This window comes from Talpa europaea (assembly GCF_964194135.1).
Source record: "Talpa europaea genome assembly, chromosome: 10".
Lineage (NCBI taxonomy): Eukaryota > Metazoa > Chordata > Mammalia > Eulipotyphla > Talpidae > Talpa > Talpa europaea.
This window is the reverse complement of record NC_140077.1, coordinates 17,235,499-17,257,636: the sequence shown is the minus strand read 5'-3', so window position 1 is coordinate 17,257,636 and position 22,138 is coordinate 17,235,499. Positions and strand designations below refer to the sequence as shown.

The 22,138-nt window shown below is 41.6% G+C and overlaps 1 protein-coding gene across 1 annotated transcript in view; it reads left to right on the top strand.

Moving 5' to 3' along the window:
* Nucleotides 1–22,138, top strand: part of SORCS3 (sortilin related VPS10 domain containing receptor 3) — a gene marked incomplete at both ends in the record, with an annotated part of 526,499 nt that overhangs the window by 261,200 nt on the left and 243,161 nt on the right. The window contains one exon of the mRNA XM_084245318.1: nt 20,820–20,978. Within this exon, the coding sequence (XP_084101444.1) occupies nt 20,820–20,978 (159 nt within the window). The remainder of the gene's footprint in view (nt 1–20,819; nt 20,979–22,138) is intronic.

Below are 22,138 nucleotides of genomic sequence, written 5' to 3'. Positions count from 1 at the left end.
TAGGGAATTTGGGGCACTGCTTTTCAGGAGAGTAAACATTCTGGCATCATGGGCTTGAAACTTTCATTGGGACCAGTGAGAGAAGGACCTGGACGTCAGCCTAAAGAGCTGGTTTGTTATTCGCTGACACTGTGCACACCCCGCGTGGATGGCGCCAAGCCGCTGTCCACTGTTACTTTTTTGTGCTTTGGGAGCAGACACACCCTTCTACAACAGCGCTACCCAGCTGTCCATCTTCATCACCTGCATCCCAGCTGTTCAACCCGAGGGGCCCCTCTCCTCCCACAGCCTGATTCTCTACTCTCCCTCTCCCCCAACTTGATGGAGAGTGACTGCTCTCTAACACCTTAGGGAGCAGATGGGAAGACAGGCCTCGGCACTGGCTGATACCAATGTGTCAGGAGGTTTCCAAACACTACTTCTCATGCTCTTCCCCCTGAAACCCATTTATGGTGGGGGGCGGGGAGGCATGGCTGTTCCTCTTTAGATTTTCTGGTTGAGAGAAACTGAAGCTTCGAAGCCAAGGAGCTAATAAACAGAGATGGGATTTGAATGCCTCCTCCTTCTGGCTCCTGTGTCCATCCCAGTACCTGACACAGAGGTAGCGCCGCAGGGAGCGGATGTGGGCAGATGAGCACCTCCCGAGTCCCGAATGAAATAGCAAGAGCTGTTGGATTCCAAATACAAAGTGGGAGTGTGGTTTGTTCCAGGCTATCTCTACCCTTGGCTCCCTGGAGCTGTGGGGCATGTGGTCAGGGGCTAGGCTGGCAGACTCTGGGTAAAACAGGGGGATGGGAACCCCGGGGGACCCCTGGGTGGACCTAGCTCAGCCAAGAGACTTTCTCATCCTGCTTCTCTCGACAGACTTCTGGGTGCAGGCGAGTCCACGGTAGGGGGATTCTTCTCAAGTACATTGTCAAGGACATTTGCTGGCCCTTTTCATGGGATTCGAGCTTTCTGAAAAACCCTAGCTGGAAAAGGGGAGCAGAGTGAAGAAAGCAAGGTGAAATGTAATTTCCTCTTTAATATAGACTGTCATTTAATCTCATATTATAGAAAATGATTAGATCTTAAAAACCTATAAATTACATTTGACAACTCTGGTGCGCCTCGGCTTTCCCTCCCAGCAATTATACACAGCGACTGTGGCAGGGTTGAGAGGAGCTCTCGGAATGCAGTCTGTTTATTGGCTCTTAATGAGAAGCGATTAATCTAAATCACCATAGGGGTGGATCCTTTGCCCAGCTTTGGAATCAGAAGTGGCAGTTGGACCTTTAGACAAATGTGCTGCTCTGTCCTTAACAACAATGAAAAGTTTGTAGGTGCTCTTTTCTTCCTTTGAACAATGAGGAGAGCGCGCGTGCACACACATACTCTCTCTCTCTCTCTCTCTCTCACACACACACACACACACACACACCCTGGGGCACAATGTGAAGCTGCAGCCTTTTGGGCCACTCCTTTTCTTACCTCTTCCTTCATTCTTCTCCTACCCCCCTCCCTGGCCAGGGTGGCTGGGGCTCCTCATTATGTTGTTACCTGCCAGACCCTCTTCTCCAGTTATTACTGTTATCGTGGCTTTCTCTTCCCTGCTTGTCTGGGGACCACCTGGCATGGGATGATGGATCATTACGGAGAGTACCTGCCTGGCAAAATTGCTACCTTTTGGTCCCCTCCCTCTCTACTTCACGTTGGGAAAGAGAGGAAGCAAAACAAACACCCTAAGACACAACAGGGAAAAAAATACAAGCTCATGCTGTCTCCAGTGCTTTTGTTTGGGGATAATGGGGTCAGATCTGCAGCTGAAGGCGTAGAAGCAGAAGAGGAGGGTGAGACAGGACAGAGAACACCTGTGGGGTAAATGCCTTGCCAGTCTCTCCCCGTCTCCGGTTCCCTCCTGCTCTTGTTTACACGCCGCTCTGTCATCCCCTTGCTGTGTCCTCTCTCTCCTTCACTGTGTCCCCAACATAGCGCTCCACAGGAGGATAATGCACTCCACTTGTGATAGAAAGTTCTGAGTTTGGGCCTCAGTCTGAACACTTGGTAACCAGCTGTGGCATCTAGCAAGTCCTCAGTCCTGGGACTGGCATTCCTGCCTGTAAAATGGGGTGTGATACAGAAAGCTCTCCCAGGGGTTCCCTAATCCCTGGAATCTGAGATTGGTCCTTTCACAGGGGGGATTGAAGTACTAAAGGGAATTAAGGTTCTTAATCAGCTGATGTTAAGATAAACAGAGGGCAGTGGATTCTCCCCTGAGCCATTATAAATCCCAGGGGTGCTGGAAACTGGAGAAGGGGGGAGAAGTAGAGTCAAAGAGATGCCAAATGAGACAGACTGGGCGGGTCATTGCTGCCCTTGCTCTCAGAGGTGTGCTGGAGCATGGCCTGGGTGTGGAGGCAGCTTCTGGAGGCTAGCAAACAGAGCCTCCCCTGGAGCCTTCAGAAAGGCATGCCCCACTGCAGACACCTGGGTTTAGCCCAGTGAGACCCATTTTGGGCAAACTGTAAAACAATACAATTATATTATTGTAAGCTGCTGTGTGTGGTTATTTGTTTTCTAGCTACAGAAAATGAATGCGGTGATCGTCTTGTCTGCACAGCCTCCCTCAGGGAGAGAGTAAGGATTAGAGAGAACAGCTGCAGAAAGACTTGGGAAACTATCAAATACCTGCAACCCAGGCTTTGGTGGTGACTCCACCTGAGGGGGGCTGTGTGCAGAGCAGGGGTCTGGAGCTGAGGTGAAAGCACAGAATTCAGTGCTTCCATTTTCTGCCCACCTCCCTACAAGCTTCAGCACCTTGGTATTTCCATGCCGGGAGCCACATTCCACGTTGCTAGGCTTAAACGGCTGCTCATGCTGCCAGTCTGGATGTGCAGTCTGGCTTTTCCAGTGCAAAGTCCATTTGGCCCAGCTAATCAATTACCTAAACTTAAAGAATGCAAACCACCGACCCTGCAAAAGTTCCTCTCAAGTTAAACAAGAGCAGGATGCTTTATCCCTGGAACAATGAGTGTACGTCACAGGGCATGACCAGCAATGCCCAGGGAGCTGTGCGCTGATATGTATGTAACCGTGTCCCAGAGAATGATGAGCAGAATGCCTTGTTAATAAGATTGGAATCCCGAGTGGGGGCTGGGATTCAAACGTGAGCCATAAAACTAATCTGGATCCGCAGACTCATCTCCACAAAAAGCCCAGGTACCTTAAGACTACATTCATTTCCTTCTAACTTTTTTCTCATTGTTCTCCTGCCCTGAGTAATTGACTCTGTAAATCATTCAATCAATAAAAAGACCAGCTTTTGCCTTCTCGGCAGCATCCTGCCCTAACAGCATGCTCCACGATTCCCGTTTCCTTGACAGTGTGGTGTTGCCTGATGCAACTCCCTGGGACAATGGATCTGCTTCCCCTTCTCTTTGCCTCAGCATGGGGTAAGATCTTCATGGTACCTTCATGTCGGTTTTGCAACTTTCATGGGGTAAGACCTTCATGTCAGTTTTGAAACCTGGCTCTTTGACCCTTTAAGCCCTTTGGCCAAAGGGTTGTTGCTCAACAAGTTGCCATGCTCTGTGTTGATGACATCTAGGGTCAGCTGTGGGCAAGTCCATCCTGGCCCTTCAGAGGGTGGGCAGCAACTTGGACTGAGAGCCGAGCTGTCCAGCACTTGGTCTTTGCTCATCCTGGGTGTGGCGGTGCCCCAGAATATAGCGACTTTGTCACCACCTTGAATGACACTCTAGGCTGCCTTATCCTTTCCAACTAGACCAGAAACAGGATAGTTCTAAGTGTATTCCCAATGGTTTCTCATGAAAACTGAAAGCTGGTCTTGCCTCTCCTAACTAAAATAATCCTCCCCCAGCATCTAGGGTTAGGTCCCTGACAATTGCCTCGGTTGAGAACTTCTCATATAAAGAATTGAACACCCAATGGGAAAAATAGGATTAGCAAGTGAACTTATAAAAGCTCCATTCTTTTTTCTTCTGCTCACTAAATTAAATACTGAAGATAGCACACTAAATAAATACTGTATCAGTGACAATTGGCAATTCTTAAATTAGTCATAATGGGTACTGTGCAATTAATTTCCGTTTACTATCCCTTGTGCACTAGAATCTTTTCAGGATTTTCCTCCCACACAGTTTCAACAAGATGCTTACAAATTAGGTTTCTTTTGTAGTAGACAATATGCATGCCGGCGAGCATGCATTTTTTTTCTTTATCTCTTCACATCGTCATCACCTTTCTGATTTCAGGATGGAGGTTTAACGCTGTCATTCCCGTGTGTCCCAGACATGCACAGTAGCAACTTGGAGCCTTGAAGCACATGTGACTTGGGTGATCTCAATTCCTTGGATTTGCTATTTCTCAAAGCCTTTCCCATTCCACTGGTGACTTCCCCATACCTTCAGCCATTTAACCTGTGACTAAAGTGGAGAAAGACCAAAAAAATCAAAACTCCCAAATCAAACCACAACAAAACAGTGAAAATGATTTGACAAAAAGTAATGAAAATAATTTCCAATCTAATCTTCTATGCATATTTGGTATATACTTATCTAATCCAATTATATATATATATATACACACACACACCCACATGCATATGTTTAAATAAAACTTCTCTCACCTAGGGTTAGACATGCTTTTTTTTTTTTTAAGTATTGGAAATAACACCTTGTTGAAAAATAATATGGTCACCAATTTGTTAAATTTGTCCGTGTTAGTCTTTACCAAAAGAGGAACTAGAAGTGGCAAGGGGCTAGTCTTCTGAGTGAGGATTATTTCATATGGGCTGGTCATGCCTGTGCCATCTCTGGGCAGACTTCAAGTGAAGGTTGTGCTGACTGCTGCTAGTGAGATAGAGTTGGCTTCCCTTGCCAGGGCACTGATGAGTCACATGTATAATACAATGAATGTCTGGGCAAGCAAACCTTGGAAACCTGAGTGACCCTCCTTCAGCCACTTGCCAGATTTTATTGAGCACATACTATGTTGAGCCCAGCAGGGAAGACCGGCAGCTCTGCTGAAAGGAGCTTACCACCTGTGTGGCAACTGATATGAATTCAACTGAAATGTAACTTTTTATATTATTTTATAAACACCTTTGCTTATTTCCATTATTTTAAACTTAAAACCTTAGTTCAGTGTGATGAATTTGTTGATGGAGTTCTTGGAAGCAAAGATGATTCTGCTATGGTTTTGCGAGGCTTCAAGAGAGGGAGGGGATGAAGATGGGCCTTGAAGGAAGGCACGGGCAGAGAAGATGCTGGTCTTTCTAGTAGGGCAGTCGTGTGGTCAGACACACACAGTAGCAGAAACAGTGACTTGACAGAGCTTTGAGGGACTGCTTGGGAGAGCACATACTTGTGTTGTGGAGGTCAAGCCTGAGAACCCTATTGGGAAGTGTCTGGGTTCCCAGCTTGGTTTTCATGACTTGTGGAGGGTACAGGAGTGGTTTTTTTTTGGGGGGATGCCATAATCCAAGCTGGGTTGGGGGTATTCAGTGTGCAGTGAGGAGAATAGTTTGAGTATAGTGGGGGGACCAGTGCTAGAGATTCCTCCCCTACTCAAAGGAGAGGGCAGTGATATATCTACACTGTCTACCCTGAGGTCCGCCTGCTATCTGACTTTCACCCCATACCTCTCTGTGCTCAGATCAGTGCTGACAATGGAATAGATAATATGTGCGGTTTCTCAGTTTTTCCAGTGATAGGCAGTGGTAGCATAATTTTAAGATTTTTGAAAGGGCTAATGGTGGGAATATGTGTGTGTGTGTGTGTGTGTGTGTGCATGTCTAGAGAGAGGAAGACAGAAAGCACTTCATTATTATAAAGGTAGTATCTGTTTGTTGCAGAATATTTGGGAAAAATAGAAAAGTATAAAGAAAACAGAATGAAAATTACTCACGATCTTGCCACACAATAATAGCTATTGTTAACATGTAGTAAATTTTCCTTTCAATTTGTTTATCTGTGCATAAATAAGCATGCCCTCTGAACAATTTTTAACAACGCTGAGATTATCCTTCATGTGTTCTGCTTTTAATGCACTGCTTAAACATACAATTATTTTTCTCATGTCAAAACTATTTGAATTCATACTTAATGGCTGCATAATATTCCTTTGAGTGGACTTAGCCTACTTTATTTAATCATTCTATTAGATATTTGGGTGGTTTCCAACTTTTTATTATTATAAATAACACTGAGATGAACATACAGGGGCATAAACCTTTTATTAGGTCCCTGATGGTTTCCTTGGACAGATTCCTAGAAGGGAAATTACAAAGCAGAAGTTATGAATATTCATAAGAATCCTATTCTATCTCACCACATAGCTTTACAGAACGGCCATGCCAATATTTACCTTCAGCAACGTTTTCTGCCTACTCCCTTGCCTTTGCCATGGTCACCTCCACATTGCTAAGCTGGTCAGTTCCTGGAACTCATCTTACTTAACCATCAGCTGCCTCTGACAGTTGAACTCTCTTTTCCCCAATATACTTTCTTTCCTTGGATTCAAGGTTTTGAAGACTCTCTGAATTTCCCTTCTCCCTCTCCAGATCCTTTTCTCATCCTTCCTTATCTTTTTGACCCTTAAGCACTGCTCATGAGCTCAGCTCTCTGAACTCTATTCCATCTCTATTTGCCACCTTAGTGACCCCCAGATCCACATCTTCAAATGCTGTCCACACACAGTGACTCCTAAGTTCTTATCTGCAGACCAGCCCACTTTCCTGAAAATACTCCTTCAACATCTGTTGTCTACTTAAAAAAATATTCATTAATTCATGCATGCATGCATAGAAGAATGGGGGTGTAGGCCAGAGGTACAGGGGGTGAGAGGATTCACCAGAAACAGAGAGGGGAGCAGAACAGGTGGATCTACTGAACTGCACTGCTGAGGGGTGCAGGGGGCGAGGCAGATGAGGTCTGCTATACCATGTGGGAAACCTTCCTTCCTGGGGATCAAACTCAGGTCACAGCAATAATAGCATTGACACTTAACCCCTGTGTTATCAGGGGTTGTTTTTTACTTGACATCCCCTTTTCGATGCCTGTTAAGCATCTTAAGACAGGCTTCTTCAGGACTGAAGTCCTTATTTCCAAAGCCCCCAACTTCTTGTCCCACAGACTTTCCTGTGTCATCAATGCTAATTCTGTTTTTCTGGTTGTTCAGGCCAAAAACTTATTAGGCAATTTGAGTTAGTTCTAATACTTAATTATGATAAGCAACACTGAGATGAACATATGGGTCTAAAACCTTTTAATGCATCTTGTCATTTTCTCTTATACCCCACATCATATCTACAAGACCCCTTTGACTTTTCCTTCTACATCCAGAAGTTCTGCATATTAGTCCCTCCAAGCTGCTGTGTAACTCAGGCCCCAGCCCTCCCATCTGGATCATTATACTGTCCTCTCGCTGAAGTGATTTGCTGATTCTTTTTCTGCTGTTCCCCACCTCCCACAACGCTCTGTTCAAGCAGAGTGGCAACCACAGTGAATAGATCAAAATACCAGCTGTGCCTATAAGCGTCTTGCTGGGAGCTCCTTCTTCAGGAGAGGACCACTGCTGTAAAAGATGTTAGATGGGCAGATGGATTGATAGGTGGTGGATGGATGGGTAGATGGATGGATGGATGAGAGAGAGTGTGTAAGAGAGAATGAGGATGAAAAATCAAAGTGAATGGTGGTGTATTGTTACATTGCAACTAAAAGCCTTATCTGTAACAGGCTCTATTTGTGTGTAAGTCAATATCCAACAACGTATCAATTATGCCAATAGGTTGTGGGGTTAGCCCAAAGACTTTCCCTCTATATTTTTTGTGAACTTGTATTGATATTATTGTTATTTCTTATTGAGCACCAACTGTGCTAAGGGTCTCCCATTAGGACTCAATTATACAGTAAATTATAGCATTTCTCCCTTACTATTCAGAGGCAGTCTGCTTACTCCTGTTCTGAGACTGCATTCAAAGCATTGAACTGGAATTTGTTTCCTTTGCTTTTCTGGTGTGTCTGGCTGAATGAGAGGTAGATACCTTTAGCTATCCCCACTCGCTCCCCCATTTCATAGATTGCACTCGGGAGAAACATAGAGAATGGGGGTAATGGAATAAGATGACATATTTATCAGTGACATTGTGAGACTCACCTAGCTGCAGGATAGGGTGCATTCTGGAAAGATTTCTGGGGAGATTTTGCTATAACCAAGACCAATTTTGACGAGTTTAGACACAGAGAAGCTTACAGGCTTCTGAAAGCATCTTTGGCTAAGCAGAGCCCCTGTCTGCTTCCTGACCTCCATGTGTCCTTTGCAATTGCAACTCAGTGTTAAAATGTGGGCTACTATTCACCCTTCTCAAGACTTTCCTGCAAAAGCCATTATAGGTGAAAAGAACAACAAAGACATTGCACCATCCATATTCTGGAAATTTCTTAAGGCTTATCCATCTCTAGTCTGAGTTGCAGACAATCATGTGCAGTGCATTCACGCACATTCATCTACTCTTCATGTACCTCTGTAGCGATTGGTAGGAGGCTCACACCCTGTGCGTGGGCAGTGGCATGTTAGCTTCCTTCACGTTGGCACCTCCCTCGGAAGAGATGAGGGTGGGCACTCAAGGCAGCTATTGTCTTTTACAACAGTGCCTTACTGACTGGTGTTCATTTCATCAGTGGTGATATTTGCTAACAGAGTATGCTTTTCTTAAATTATTATCAGGGAAATAAAATAAATACAAAATGTAGTTTTTATTTTCCCCACTCTTTCATGTTTATTTTACATTGTGGTAAAATAAAAATAAATAAGATCAACACTCTTAACAAGCTTCCAATTGTATCATAGAGCAGTGTTAACTATAAACACAAGGTTGTACTGATTTCTAGAACTTTCTCCTCTACAGGAATGAGATACTATCACATGCGAACAACAGCTCTGCTTTTCCCACTGCCTGAGCCTTTTGTTTTTATCCCAAAGCTCAGAAATAAGGGGAGTTGGAGAGAGGGAGACAAATAATCCCTAAATCACTTCTGTTTGTCTCCAATCTGCTTGGTGTCCCTCTGACTTTAGCTTTACTCCTTTCTGGGGTGATTTCAAGACAAAGGTTAATGTTTGTTTAACAATTATGTTCCTGTGCTAAGCTCTTTTAATCATTATCTCATTTAATCCTCCCAATAGCAGTGCAACTTAGATACAATGATTATCTCCTCTTTTTTTTTTTTTAATAGATGAGATGACAAACCTGGAAAAGTTGGGTAACATCATTACATTTTCACTTAGAGTAGCTGACTGAGGACTTGAATACAAGTCACCTGCCCCTAGAGCCTCTACCATAAATAACCCCGCTAAATCATATTTAAAAATGTTTTTCCCCTTCCTGAGCAGATCTAATGAGACAAGCTGGATAAAGAATCAAAACTGAATGAGAGCAAAGCACAATAAGGCAAAACAAAACTCTCCAATAGGTAGACTTTTCTGTTCAGATTGTCAAACATAAAGCCAAGGGGTATCTAAAAGAGCCATCTGCATAAGTTCTATACCTATATACCTGTGATTAAAAATTACAAATCAAGGCTTATAAACTTTTTTATCCCAACTTAACCAAGAATCATGTACCTGGCTCAAAATGTCAATCCACAGCAGGTTTAATTTAGATACCTATTCTTAAAAAGTTCAGTTTTAAATAGTTGAAGAATAGACATGCACTTCCTACTTGGAACATGCTGCCACTCCTTGTCTTGCATTATCTGCTTCCCTCACTACCTGCTTTGCCCTTGTAGGCATTTGAGTTTGAAATCTCTGCTTAACAGTACAAACTTGGGTGGATGTGGGATGATTTTCTTTGTATATGTGGTATATTAATATACAAACACAAAATTCACCTCAAGACAGCATCTGATGAGGCATTTACTTTATTATCATGCTTATTATGTTCCCCTCCATTTTTAAAAGTACTAACATTATATTTACTCTTTGGATTCTAATTCATTTAATTCTTTGTATCCATTGGGTAAAGTAGATATAAGTTCAGAGGAGGAAAAGGGCCTTCTTGAAGATGACTTTTGGGTGGATTTCTTAAAGATGTTTAAAAGAAGGGTAAAGACTTGCTTTTCTGACTTTTACTTCTCCCTTTATAAAGATGACATTGTGTTCAAGTTCAAGGTCCAATCAAATGTTAGCATATAGGTGGGGGTGTTTGAGTTCATCAGAGGAGGTAATAGGCAAGTTGCTTTCCTCTGAACCTGTTTCCTTATCTATAAAATGCAGGTAATGATACTTACTTCACATAATTTATATGAGGTTTCAATAAAATATCCAACAAAGTGCCTAGCACAGATTAGAAATCCAAAACATGTAGGTTTCTATTTCCCTTTCTTCATTCATCTCAGAAACTTGGATTGAATACAGATACAGCAGTGATATCAAAGTATATAAAAGGATTTCTGATGAGAATGTCAGAGAAAGGTTGCAATAAAAATGTACTCTGGCCAACAAAAGCTCCTTAAAATCACCACATCATGTCAATATACCTTATTTGAATTCATTTCTGGATATGTGCACGCAACATCAGTGAGTGTATAAGCATGTGTGTGCACACATGCAGGGGACAGTGGTGTATGGAGTGATAATCTTGCATTTGTAAGCGTAAATGTGTATGTACAGAAAGATACAGGACTCAAGGAAGAGAATACATTGCACAAAATAGTTGATGGTTACCCTTATTTATGTATGGTAACTTATAGTACATAAAATAACATCCGTTTATGATGTTGGTCTTATCTTCTAATTAAAATCATAGGCATGAAGCTTCTTTATACCTGCATAAAATAAGCAGTTTAATTTCTCTGCACCAGGGGAAAAATGATTTCATTGCCTGTTATGTAGCCCATCGGTACACAGTGTAAAGCCTGTGAGGGCAGATATGAAAGCCTCATTCTTACATAGTATATCTGTCCTCTTAAACTCTACAAAGAGCATCGATGCTTCCTCTGAGATTTTTTTCAAGGGCAGTGGGGGTGCATTTACCAGTTACTCCTACCCCTTCACCGTTCCAAAGGAGGAGAAAATTATTCTGTCTATGAAAAACCCATCTAAGACTTCCCCCCTAGATTATTCACACATGAACGAAAAAATATATTGTACTGCATCCATTTCTTAAACATTTGCTGATAACTAGCAATAACTTATTCCAATGAAGCAAAAGCAAATATTTGAGAAAAAGAAAGTAAGTTTGTCTTGGAAGCTGAAAGAAATAATAGGGAAAAAGCACTATGAATCTTAGCAGTTAAAGGGATTGAATTTGCTTTAAAGCTTACTTTATAATACTAATATCTGCTATGGCTAACATTTTAAATGTCCTGCTATTAATAGTTTCTTTTTATAGGATAGGGAGATAGGCTTGTGCTTAATTTTGTCCTTTGGGCCCAAGGCTCACACCATGTTCAGAAATAGCCCTGACAACTGGCGGCCATGTAGCTAAAGACAGGAAGAACTGTAAGAGGAAATAAACACATTTGCTCATTTAATCGCTCAGCAAACAATAAGAACTCAAAGAATTTCAGTAGAGCTAGATAATAAAGGTCAAAAGAATTATGCTACTTCTGAAACCAGAGACATAAGTGGGGGTGAGTTTTGCCAGGCTGTTTTAAGGAATTCAAATATAGGCATATCAAGATGAACCATTGAATTGTTTTAAGTAGGAGATGTCTAAATCAAACATATACTTGATAATTTATATTATAGGATGACTGTTCTGAACACGGTGCACAAAATGGTTTGGAGGGAACACAGCTAAAGCTGTGAGAATGGCTAGGGGTATCTTCCAGTAATCCTGGGCTGAGCTGATCACATTTGGACTAAGGCAATCAAAGGATACAGGGAGTAAATTGACCTGATTTTGGAGCTGGTAGGTAAAATGCACAGAACTCAGAGACTAACATTAGGAGATGAGCAAAACAGTAGAGGCAAGGGTGAATCTGAGGCTTTGACCTCATAAAAATGGTTGTGGAAACACACACTCAGGCAGGAAGCACTTGGGGATGAAGAGGGCCTGGAGGAGGTGCTTTAGGGGCTTCTTGTGTCTGTGGTGTTGGCGGGACATCCTAATAGAGGCAACTACTGGGAAGCTGAATTTTCAAATCTTAAACTGAGAGGGGGAGAACTCATGTTAAAATTTAATTTATGACTTAGTTTCAAAATAGTAGTAGTTGAAAAAAAACCAAACCCAAACAAGAGTGGAAGAGGTCACTAGAAGCAGTGTGACAATATGTTGAGTGAGAAGAGAAGGAAGTCAAAACATGGGTGCAGAAACATCATATTTAAGGGCCAATAGGAGAAGGTAAAGTATTCAGGATCGGTGTAGAGGGAAGCCGGATGCCTGTGGTGTTCCCTGGAAGGGAGAACTTTAAGAAGGACGCAGGTGTCAGTGGTGTGAAAGACCATTCCCAGCTTCCCGAAGGGAAAGGTCTGAGCACCTTCATCTATTAGATTTAATCCCAGAAAGTCAATCATGCTTCTGAGTGAAACCAGAGTCACTGAGGTGTTGTAAGCATAAACCACATTGCACCGAATGAAGGGTGTTTTCAAGTCCTGAAATGTAAAGAGAAACCCCTTGTCAAGGTGTGTCTAGTAGAGTCGCTGAAGATTCTTTGACACAAGCATTTTCAGTGCAAACATTTTTGCCACTTAACTGGTCAGAAGGCAATTGTTTCAGTAAGAAAGATAAAATCGGGTGGGCGGAGCAACATGGCGGCGAGGAGACGCTGCGAGTAAGATCTCCCATTAAAAAAAGTTAATAGGGAGGAAAAGCGGCAGGTCCCAGTGAGAACTGGGACACGGAAGATAAACGGACGACTCCAGCAAACTGCCCGAAGAAGAAAGTTGCCATAAAAGAGGACGAGAAGGGAGGGAAGCACAGAACCCTGCTCCCCTCCCCCGCCCACAAAGTCGGCACTCTCCGACCGGCAGAGAGGAGGGAAACAACAAACCAAAACGGCCAACAAGAAAAACGGACGCAGCAAGCGGGACTGTGAGTGGAAAGGAACTATTTCAGCCACCACACCCCGTGAACGGGAGCTGAGGCGAACCCTGCAGGATCCGCCGCGGAGGTGAGCTCCAGGCGCCATTAAAGAGAGCCCCGCCCCCCAGGAGGAGACCAGCACCAGCACACAGCCCCGAACGCCCGGTAAGCTTGCGCGGAAAGTGGCGCGGATCCGGACCGGATCGCAGCTGCCCAGGTCCCTGTGCCTGCGACCTAGGCTTGCGGGGAGACGGCGGAGGCCCTCCCTGAGTGAGCAGGAACAAGGCGCCCAGGCAGGGGAGCGGGATTCAAAAGGCGCCATTCCCGCGCCACTGATCTGGGCTACAGCCCGCGTCCTGGAACTGAGGGCTTTGGAACTGAGACCCGGGGCACGAAATTAGGGGCGTGGGTTCCCCACGACGGTGGGGCACAAGGCAGACACAGCACCCCAAAGCCGTTGAGGTGTACCCTACCATCCCCGCTCTGCTCCCTGTCCCACGGAGTGGAAAATCAGCTCCCCAAGGGCTCTAGGAGAGATCTCTGGCGCCACCTAGCGACTTGACCCCAGCACAGGCTACTGAAGGAGCTAGTGGCCAGCTGGGGAGTTAGCCCACACCGGGCTCCTTCCGAACAAGTAGTCTGAGCCCACAGGGAGAGTGAGCACCCACAGCCGGGGCAGACCAGGCGCGCAGAAGAGTGTGCCTGAGACCAGACGCGCAGGGAGTGTGTCCCACATCACCATTTTAGAACAGGGACATTTCTTCAGTAAAGACTACCTGCAGAAGGCTTCCTCAGGAGCCAGAGGTGAGCTGGGGAAGTTCGCCCACGCCAGACCCCCTCTGGCCTGCAGTCCAAGCCCAGAGGGGAGCAGGAACCCACCGCCGGGGCAGACCAGGCGCACAGGGGAGTGTGTCCCCACATCGGCATTTTAGAACAGGGACCTTTCTCCAGTAAAGGCTGCTTGAAACTGACAGATGACTCCTGGAAGAACCAGAGGGGAACAGAGAAGCCCACCCAAGATGCCGGCCAGTCCCAACAACACAGTGTCCCAACGCATACGGCAAATTAGAAAACAGACAGTAGGGAGGAGAAGAACCACACGCAACCTAGCAACTCTCCAGAGAAAAAGCACACCACAAAAAGAAAGCCAGCCCCCAGATTGCAAAGACAATAACTTGGAAGAATTTCTGAACCTTCCAGAAAGAGAATTTAAAATTGCCGTGATTAAAAAACTGACAGAAGTCATAAAGGAAAACAATGATAAGGGAAAAATAATCAACGATCAGAAGAATGCAATTGAGTCCCTAGAGAGGGAAAACAATGGTCAGAAGAAAGAAATTGAGTCCCTAAAGAGGGAAGTAAAAGAAATGCAGGAGATCAAAGAATTAATGGAAGAACTAAAGAATTCTGGGAAAAGCAATGAAAGCAGAATAGATGAAATGGAAGAACGAATAAGTAATCTTGAAGACACAGAAATAAAAAGAACCAAAACAGAAAAGGAAAGAGAAGTACGAAGGAAAAAGAACGAAGAAAGACTTCGGGAACTATCTGACTCCATGAGGAAAGGAAATATAAGAGTTATAGGAATACCAGAAGGAGAGGAGAGAGATGTAGGAACAGAGAAAATATTCAAAGAGATAATTGAAGAGAACTTCCCAAATGTGAAGAAGGAGCTGAAAATTGATATACAAGAAGCAAGAAGAACACCAAACTTCCACGACGAAAGGAAAAATACAGCAAGACTCATAATAGTAAAGCTCCCAAGAATCCAGGACAAGGAAAAAATAATGAAGCTGGCAAGAAGGAAGAAACAGATAACATTCAAAGGAAAACCAATCAGGCTGACATCAGACTTCTCCGAAGAAACACTACGGGCAAGGAGAGAGTGGAGGGACATAGTCAACAGACTCCAAGAAAACAGATGCCAACCAAGAATACTCTATCCCGCAAAGCTCTCCTTCCTCTTTGAAGAAAGAATAAGGACCTTCCCAGACAAACAGAAACTCCGGAATTTCATTGCAACTAAACCCCCACTCCAAAAAATACTACAAGGAGTCCTAAAGCCAGAACCTCAGAGGGACGAATAACAATGAAAGAAGGCCAAAAAAAAAAAAAGTTATTAAAAGAATAAATAAATAACATCAAAGGAAAGACAAACACAATGGCAAATACAGATGTTAACATATCAATATTAACTCTAAATGTAAATGGACTAAACTCTTCAATAAAAAGACACAGAGTTGCAGCCTGGATTAAGAAACAAAACCCAACCTTTTGCTGTCTCCAGGAAACACATTTAGCTACAAAAGATAAAAATAGGCTCAAAGTTAAAGGATGGAAAACAATCCTACAAGCAAATGGACCAAAAAAGAAAGCAGGAACAGCTATACTTATATCAGATAAAACAGATTTCAAACTCAAAAAGATAAAAAGAGACCACAATGGTCACTACATTATGATCAAGGGGACAATACTTCAAGAAGAAATAACACTCATTAACATATACTCACCAAACGAAGGAGCACCAAAATATATCAGACAACTGTTGTCCTCTCTGAAAACAGACATCAGAGAAAACACATACGTAGTGGGAGACTTCAACACACCACTATCAACAATGGATAGATCAACAAGACAAAAAATAAGTAAAGAAACCAAAGCTCTAAATAAGGACCTAGAGCAATTGGGCTTAACAGACATCTATAGAACACTAAACCCCAAAAAAACGGAGTACACATTTTTCTCAAGCGCACACGGATCATTCTCCAGGATCGATCACATACTGGGGCACAAGACAAACATCAACAGATACACCAAGATTGAAATCATATCAACCATCTTTTCTGACCATGAAGGCATCAAACTAGAAATAAACCATAAAAAGAAGGCAAGGAACTTTCCTACCTCATGGAGATTAAAAACCACACTACTGGAAGACCATTGGACTAATGAGGAGATCAAAGAAGAAATTAAAAAATTTTTTGAATTGAATGACAAGGAGTACACCAATATCCTAAATGTATGGGATGCAGCAAAAGCAGTAATAAGAGGAAAATATATAGCAATAGAAGCTCACATCAAGAAACAAGAAAGAACGCAAAGAAACAACCTCATCTCGAAGCTCAAAGATCTAGAAAAAGAACAACAAAAAAACCCCAAAACCAGTAGAAGAAAAGAAATAATAAAAACCAAAGCAGAAATAAATGAAATTGAAACTAAAAAAACAATCCAAAAGATCAATGAAACCAAGAGCTGGTTTTTTGAAAAAATCAATAAAATAGACAAACCCCTAGCCAGGCTCACAAAGGAAAAAAGGGAGAAAGCACAAATAAACAGGATCATCAATGAAAGAGGAGAAATCACAACGGACACAGCAGAAATCAAAAGAATAATCAGTAACTACTATGAACAGTTATATGGAAACAAGTTTAACAATCTAGAGGAGATGGACAAATTCCTACAACTCTACAATCAGCCAAAGCTAGATAAAGAAGAAATAGAACACCTAAACAGACCAATTACAATTAGCGAAATTGAAATGGTAATAAAAAACCTCCCCAAAAACAAAAGCCCAGGACCTGATGGATTTACAAATGAATTCTACCAAACATTCAGAGACGAATTAGTGCCTATCCTTCACAAACTCTTCCAAAAAATTGAGAAGGAAGGGACAATACCAAACACGTTCTATGAAGCCAACATTACACTAATACCAAAACCGAACAAGGACAACACAAAAAAGGAAAACTACAGGCCAATCTCCCTAATGAACACTGATGCAAAAATCCTCAATAAAATTTTAGCTATCAGAATCCAACAATGTATCCATAAGATAATTCACCACGACCAAGTTGGATTCATTCCAGGGGCACTAGGATGGTTTAACATCCGAAAATCAATCAACGTTATCCAACACATCAACAAAAAGAAATATAAAAACCATATGATAATATCAATAGATGCTGAGAAAGCTTTCGACAAAGTGCAACACCCATTCATGATAAAAGCCCTTGAAATTCTGGAGATACAAGGAACATACCTCAACATCATAAAGGCCATCTATGACAAGCCAACAGCCAGTATCATTCTCAATGGTGAAAAGCTGAAAGCAATTCCATTAAGATCTGGAACAAGACAAGGATGTCCACTCTCACCATTGCTTTTCAATATAATACTGGAAGTCCTAGCTAGGGCAATAAGACAAGAGAAAGACATCCAAGGAATCCAAATAGGAAAAGAAGAAGTCAAACTATCACTATTTGCAGACGATATGATATTATACATAGAGAACCCCAAAAACTCCACAGAAAAGCTAATTCAACTCATCAATCAGTTCAGTAAAGTGGCAGGATACAAAATCAACACGCAAAAGTCAGTAGCCTTCCTATACACAAACAATAAATCTGAAGAAGAAGAAATCAAAAAGACCATCCCTTTTGTTATTGAAACAAAAAAAATCAAATATTTGGGAATAAATCTAACAAAAGAGGTAAAGGACCTATACAAAGAAAACTATAAAACACTGTTAAAAGAAATAGAAGAAGACACAAAGAAATGGAGAGACATCCCCTGCTCATGGATTGGAAGAATAAACATTATTAAAATGGCCATCCTACCAAAAGCAATATACAGATTCAATGCTATTCCAATCAAAATTTCAATGTCATTCTTCAAAGAAATAGAACAATTATTGATGAAATTCATATGGAATCACCAAAAACCCCGAATAGCCAAAGCTCTCCTGAAAAAAAAAGAAGGGAATGGAGGCATCAGACTCCCAGACTTCAAACTATACTACAAAGCCATAATCATCAAAACTGCATGGTATTGGAACAAGAACAGACATACAGACCAATGGAATCAAATAGAAAATCCAGAAATAAACCCACAGATTTATGGTCAACTAATCTTTGACAAAGGAGCAAAGAATATGCATTGGAGCAAAGAAAGTTTGTTCAATAAATGGTGCTGGGAAAACTGGGTCGCTACATGCAAAAGAATGAAGCTTGACCACTACCTCACACCATACACAAAAATCAACTCAAAATGGATTAAAGAACTAGACATAAGACCTGAAACCATAAAATATATAGAAGGAAATATAGGCGAAACACTACGTGATTTGCACATCAAAGACATCTTTACAGACACATCACCCAAAGCAGTGATAGTGAAGGCAAAGATAAACAGCTGGGACTACATCAAATTAAAGAGCTTTTGCACAGCAAAAGAGACAATAACAAAAACAAAGAGAAACCCCACCAACTGGGAGAACATTTTTGCACCCAACACTAATGATAAAGGACTGATCACAAAAATCTGCAAAGAGCTGATGAGACTCAACAACAACAAAGAAAATAATCCAGTCAAAAAATGGGCAGAAGAGCTTAAAAGAAACTTCTCTGAAGAGGAAATGCAAATGGCCAACAGGCATATGAAAAAATGTTCAATATCACTTGTCATCAGGGAAATGCAAATCAAAACTACCATGAGATACCATCTTACACCAGTGAGAATGGCACATATTAAAAAAACTAGCAACAACAAATGTTGGCGAGGGTGTGGAGAAAAAGGAACTCTTCTGCACTGTTGGTGGGAGTGCAAACTGGTCCAACCACTGTGGAAAGCTGTGTGGAGATTTCTGGACCTACTAAACATAGAGCTTCCATATGATCCAGCAATTCCACTCCTAGGTATTTACCCAAAGGACACAGAAACATCAATTCCAAAGAACACCTGCACCCCTATGTTTATAGCAGCACTATTTACAATAGCTAAGCTTTGGAAACAACCCAAATGCCCAAAAATAGATGACTGGATCAAGAAGATGTGGTACATATTTACCATGGAATATTACTCAGCATTCAAAAAAGATAAACACATGCAATTTGCAGCAACATGGATGGCGCTGGAAGGGATCATGCTCAGCGAAATAAGCCAAAAAGAAAAAGAAAAATACCGGATGGTCTCACTCATAGCAGGAATCTAGAAAACTTAAATAAGGGACCAGGAAAATGAATAACTATAAGAAAGTGAAAATCAAAATCAACAAAAAACTATGAACCAGAGACACTTTTAGGGGGGCGGGGGCGGGAGGGGAGGGATTGGGGTCAGAATGGGGGGGGCTGCAATTGTATGGGGAATATAACAATAAAATTTATTAAAAAAAAAAAAGGAAAAAGAATGAAAAAAAAAATACTATGTAAATGCCCAGTATTTATGTTTGTCATTCTGTCTTGCTGTAAATGGCAGCATTTCTTATTTCCTTATGGCTGAATAATATCCCATTGTGTGGATATAGCCACATTTTCTCTTAGTATTTTATGTGGTATTATAATCCATTTGCCAAATGTTACTGCTCGGGATATAACAAGGAAAAAGTAGATTGTTAGCTGTCATTTCAGACTGGTAACATACTTAGATGTAGTGACAAGAATATGAAAAATAGACTGGATTCTAGAAAGATGAGAAAATTGCTCCTCAACAAAAACAATCTGTAATCAAGTCTCTAAAATATGATAGTTTTATTGACATCATTTGATAAAAGATAATTTGTGTGTAAACACGAAAAAAAAAAAAAGAAAGATAAAATCATGAAAAGTAATTTTTGTGTCTAAATTAGCTAAAGAATCCATAGTTGATGCTCTCAGAGACTGTTGTGCTTGGTAAACTTTCGGTTTTGATGGTGGGAGGGATGACCATGTTCACTGAATGGTTTGATAACTGGTATGTTATTTTCTGATGCAGCATGCAGCCTGGATTTACACTCTTAATTCACACTTCTGGGAAGTTTCATCATCATGTTTTCCATAGAGTCAATATACATAGTTGTTAAACACTCTTTTAAGGCCACCCTGCCTACTCATCACTGTGGAGACCATTATGAAGGGTAAGGTTTATACTATATAAAAATGGGAAATCTGAAACCAAACTGTCAAATGAAACTATCAAATCAAACTTTTTCTTTTATGGCAAAATTGCTTTATGGCCAATTAGTTATGTGGTTAAAAAATGCTGCTGCAAAGAACTTACTGTAAAACTACTTAGAACCTTGCCAAGAACATTCATATGCCCAGTGAACAAAGGCAGTGTGGACATCCTCAAACTTGCTATTGTGGCCTGAAGGCTCTAAATACAAAGTAACTTTCCAAGGTGACCCTATATGGACAGAGGCGTGTTGAGATTTGAACCCGTTCTCGCTGATGCCAGGATTTTGTCACTGGACCGTTCAATCCATTTGACTTGAAGATGAGAGACTTTCTTGGGCAGCAGTAGTTGGCTCAAAAGTCTTTTGGGTTATGTGCTTTGGAAAATATCCAGAAGGAAAGGATCATAAAACCACTTATATCAATTAAATCACTGAAGTTATTCAGAAAGAACAGAACAAACAGTGGGATCTTAGGAGCGTCCTTTCCATGAGTAAAGAGCAGTGAGAGAAACAATGTGATGGAGAACAGTAGGTGGAGGGAGAAAGGGAGAGAGATGTGTGCTGGTCTAAGGTCAGGGCACAGTATCCCTTAGAACATACTCCCAATGTGCAAAAGACGGTCATGGCAAGTGGAAGTAAAAATCGAAAACTGGAATCTTATATGTATGCAGACCTAGCCTTGTACAGTATTTCAGCAATGAAGGATTAAATCAGGAAAAAGAGACACAAACCAATATTTCATAAGGAGGGCCTGATACCTCTTTGTATGCTGTGAAATACAGATACAGGTGACTTTATAGTTAGGCTTTAATTTATTGCATTTATTTCTCCTACTCACTGAATCTATATCCCTCCTCCTTTCTTTAGATCATGCTTCTTAGTGATCCTGAAATGGAGAGCAGCATATTGATCAGCTCGGACGAAGGGGCGACCTACCAGAAATACCGGCTTACCTTCTTTATCCAGAGCCTGCTCTTCCATCCCAAGCAAGAGGACTGGGTACTGGCCTACAGTCTCGATCAAAAGGTGAACCAGTTCTATTTTCATTCATATCTTGTCAGCCTGGTCCTACCCAGTGAAAAACCCTTGTTGATGCAATCCAGATTTTGGAGGGGATTCAATGGCATTTCATCATTCTAACCAAGTTGATTTTATCTGCAGCAACTAGTCTTCCTTTCTTTTCTTTAGTATCAAAATATGCAGACAGTTATATTTCATTTATTGGCAATGCTATTTATCATTTCATAGGTTTAAAATAGTTTTCTCCAGAATTTTACTCATTTGACCTTTAAAACAACCCTGTGAAGAAACTAGGGACTATGTGTTCATAATAATTTTAAGGAGTGTAGGAAACAAAGGTACAGAAAAGCTAAGGTGCATGTTCAAGCCCGCCCAGCTAGTAGTGGATCCAGGTCTTGAATGCATGTTGTTAGATTTCAAGACTAGACTATATCCCATGACACCTTGATGCCTTGATTTGAAAAAAATTGATATAGCATTATTCTCAGTTTAGCTGAGGAAGGGAAACTTCACATATGTCTATGCTGTTATTTGCCAAAGGTACAGTCAAGATATAGTGACCTATAAGTGACCTATAGTGACCTCCTTAAGCTCCTAATCAATGTATCAGGCTCCGCACTTGACCTTGTCTCTTGTGTGTCTCAGATGCCTCCAGATTGAGTATATTCCAAAAATAACCCACTGTTCCACCCCTACCCCCAACATAATTTGCTCTCTTAGTATTTCAGCTGCAATTCCAGAACTGCAACTAATTATGTACATTTAGTTGCAAAAGTCAGAAACCTAGGAGATATCCTAGTAATTCCTGTTTCTTAACCATTTCTACCCATCATAGTCTTTTCTATAAATATCTCTTGTTTCCATCCATTTCTTTCTATTACCACCACCATTCAGACATAGGTTACGTTTGCTATTGGAACTTTTGCTAGAATCTCTCCCAGTGTATTCACACAATAGCCTAAACATTATATTCTTCAAATATAGATCTTGTGATTTCATGCCTTTGCTTAAACTCCTTCAGCATTTTTCTCATTGCCCCATAAATAAGGCTAAGTTCTCCATAGATCTTTCAGTGCCTGTGCTGGTCTCTCCTTTCTTATGATTCACTGTTATCCCTTCCATTTGAATGATTGTCTTTCATTCCTTCACCCCAGTTGTCCACTGTG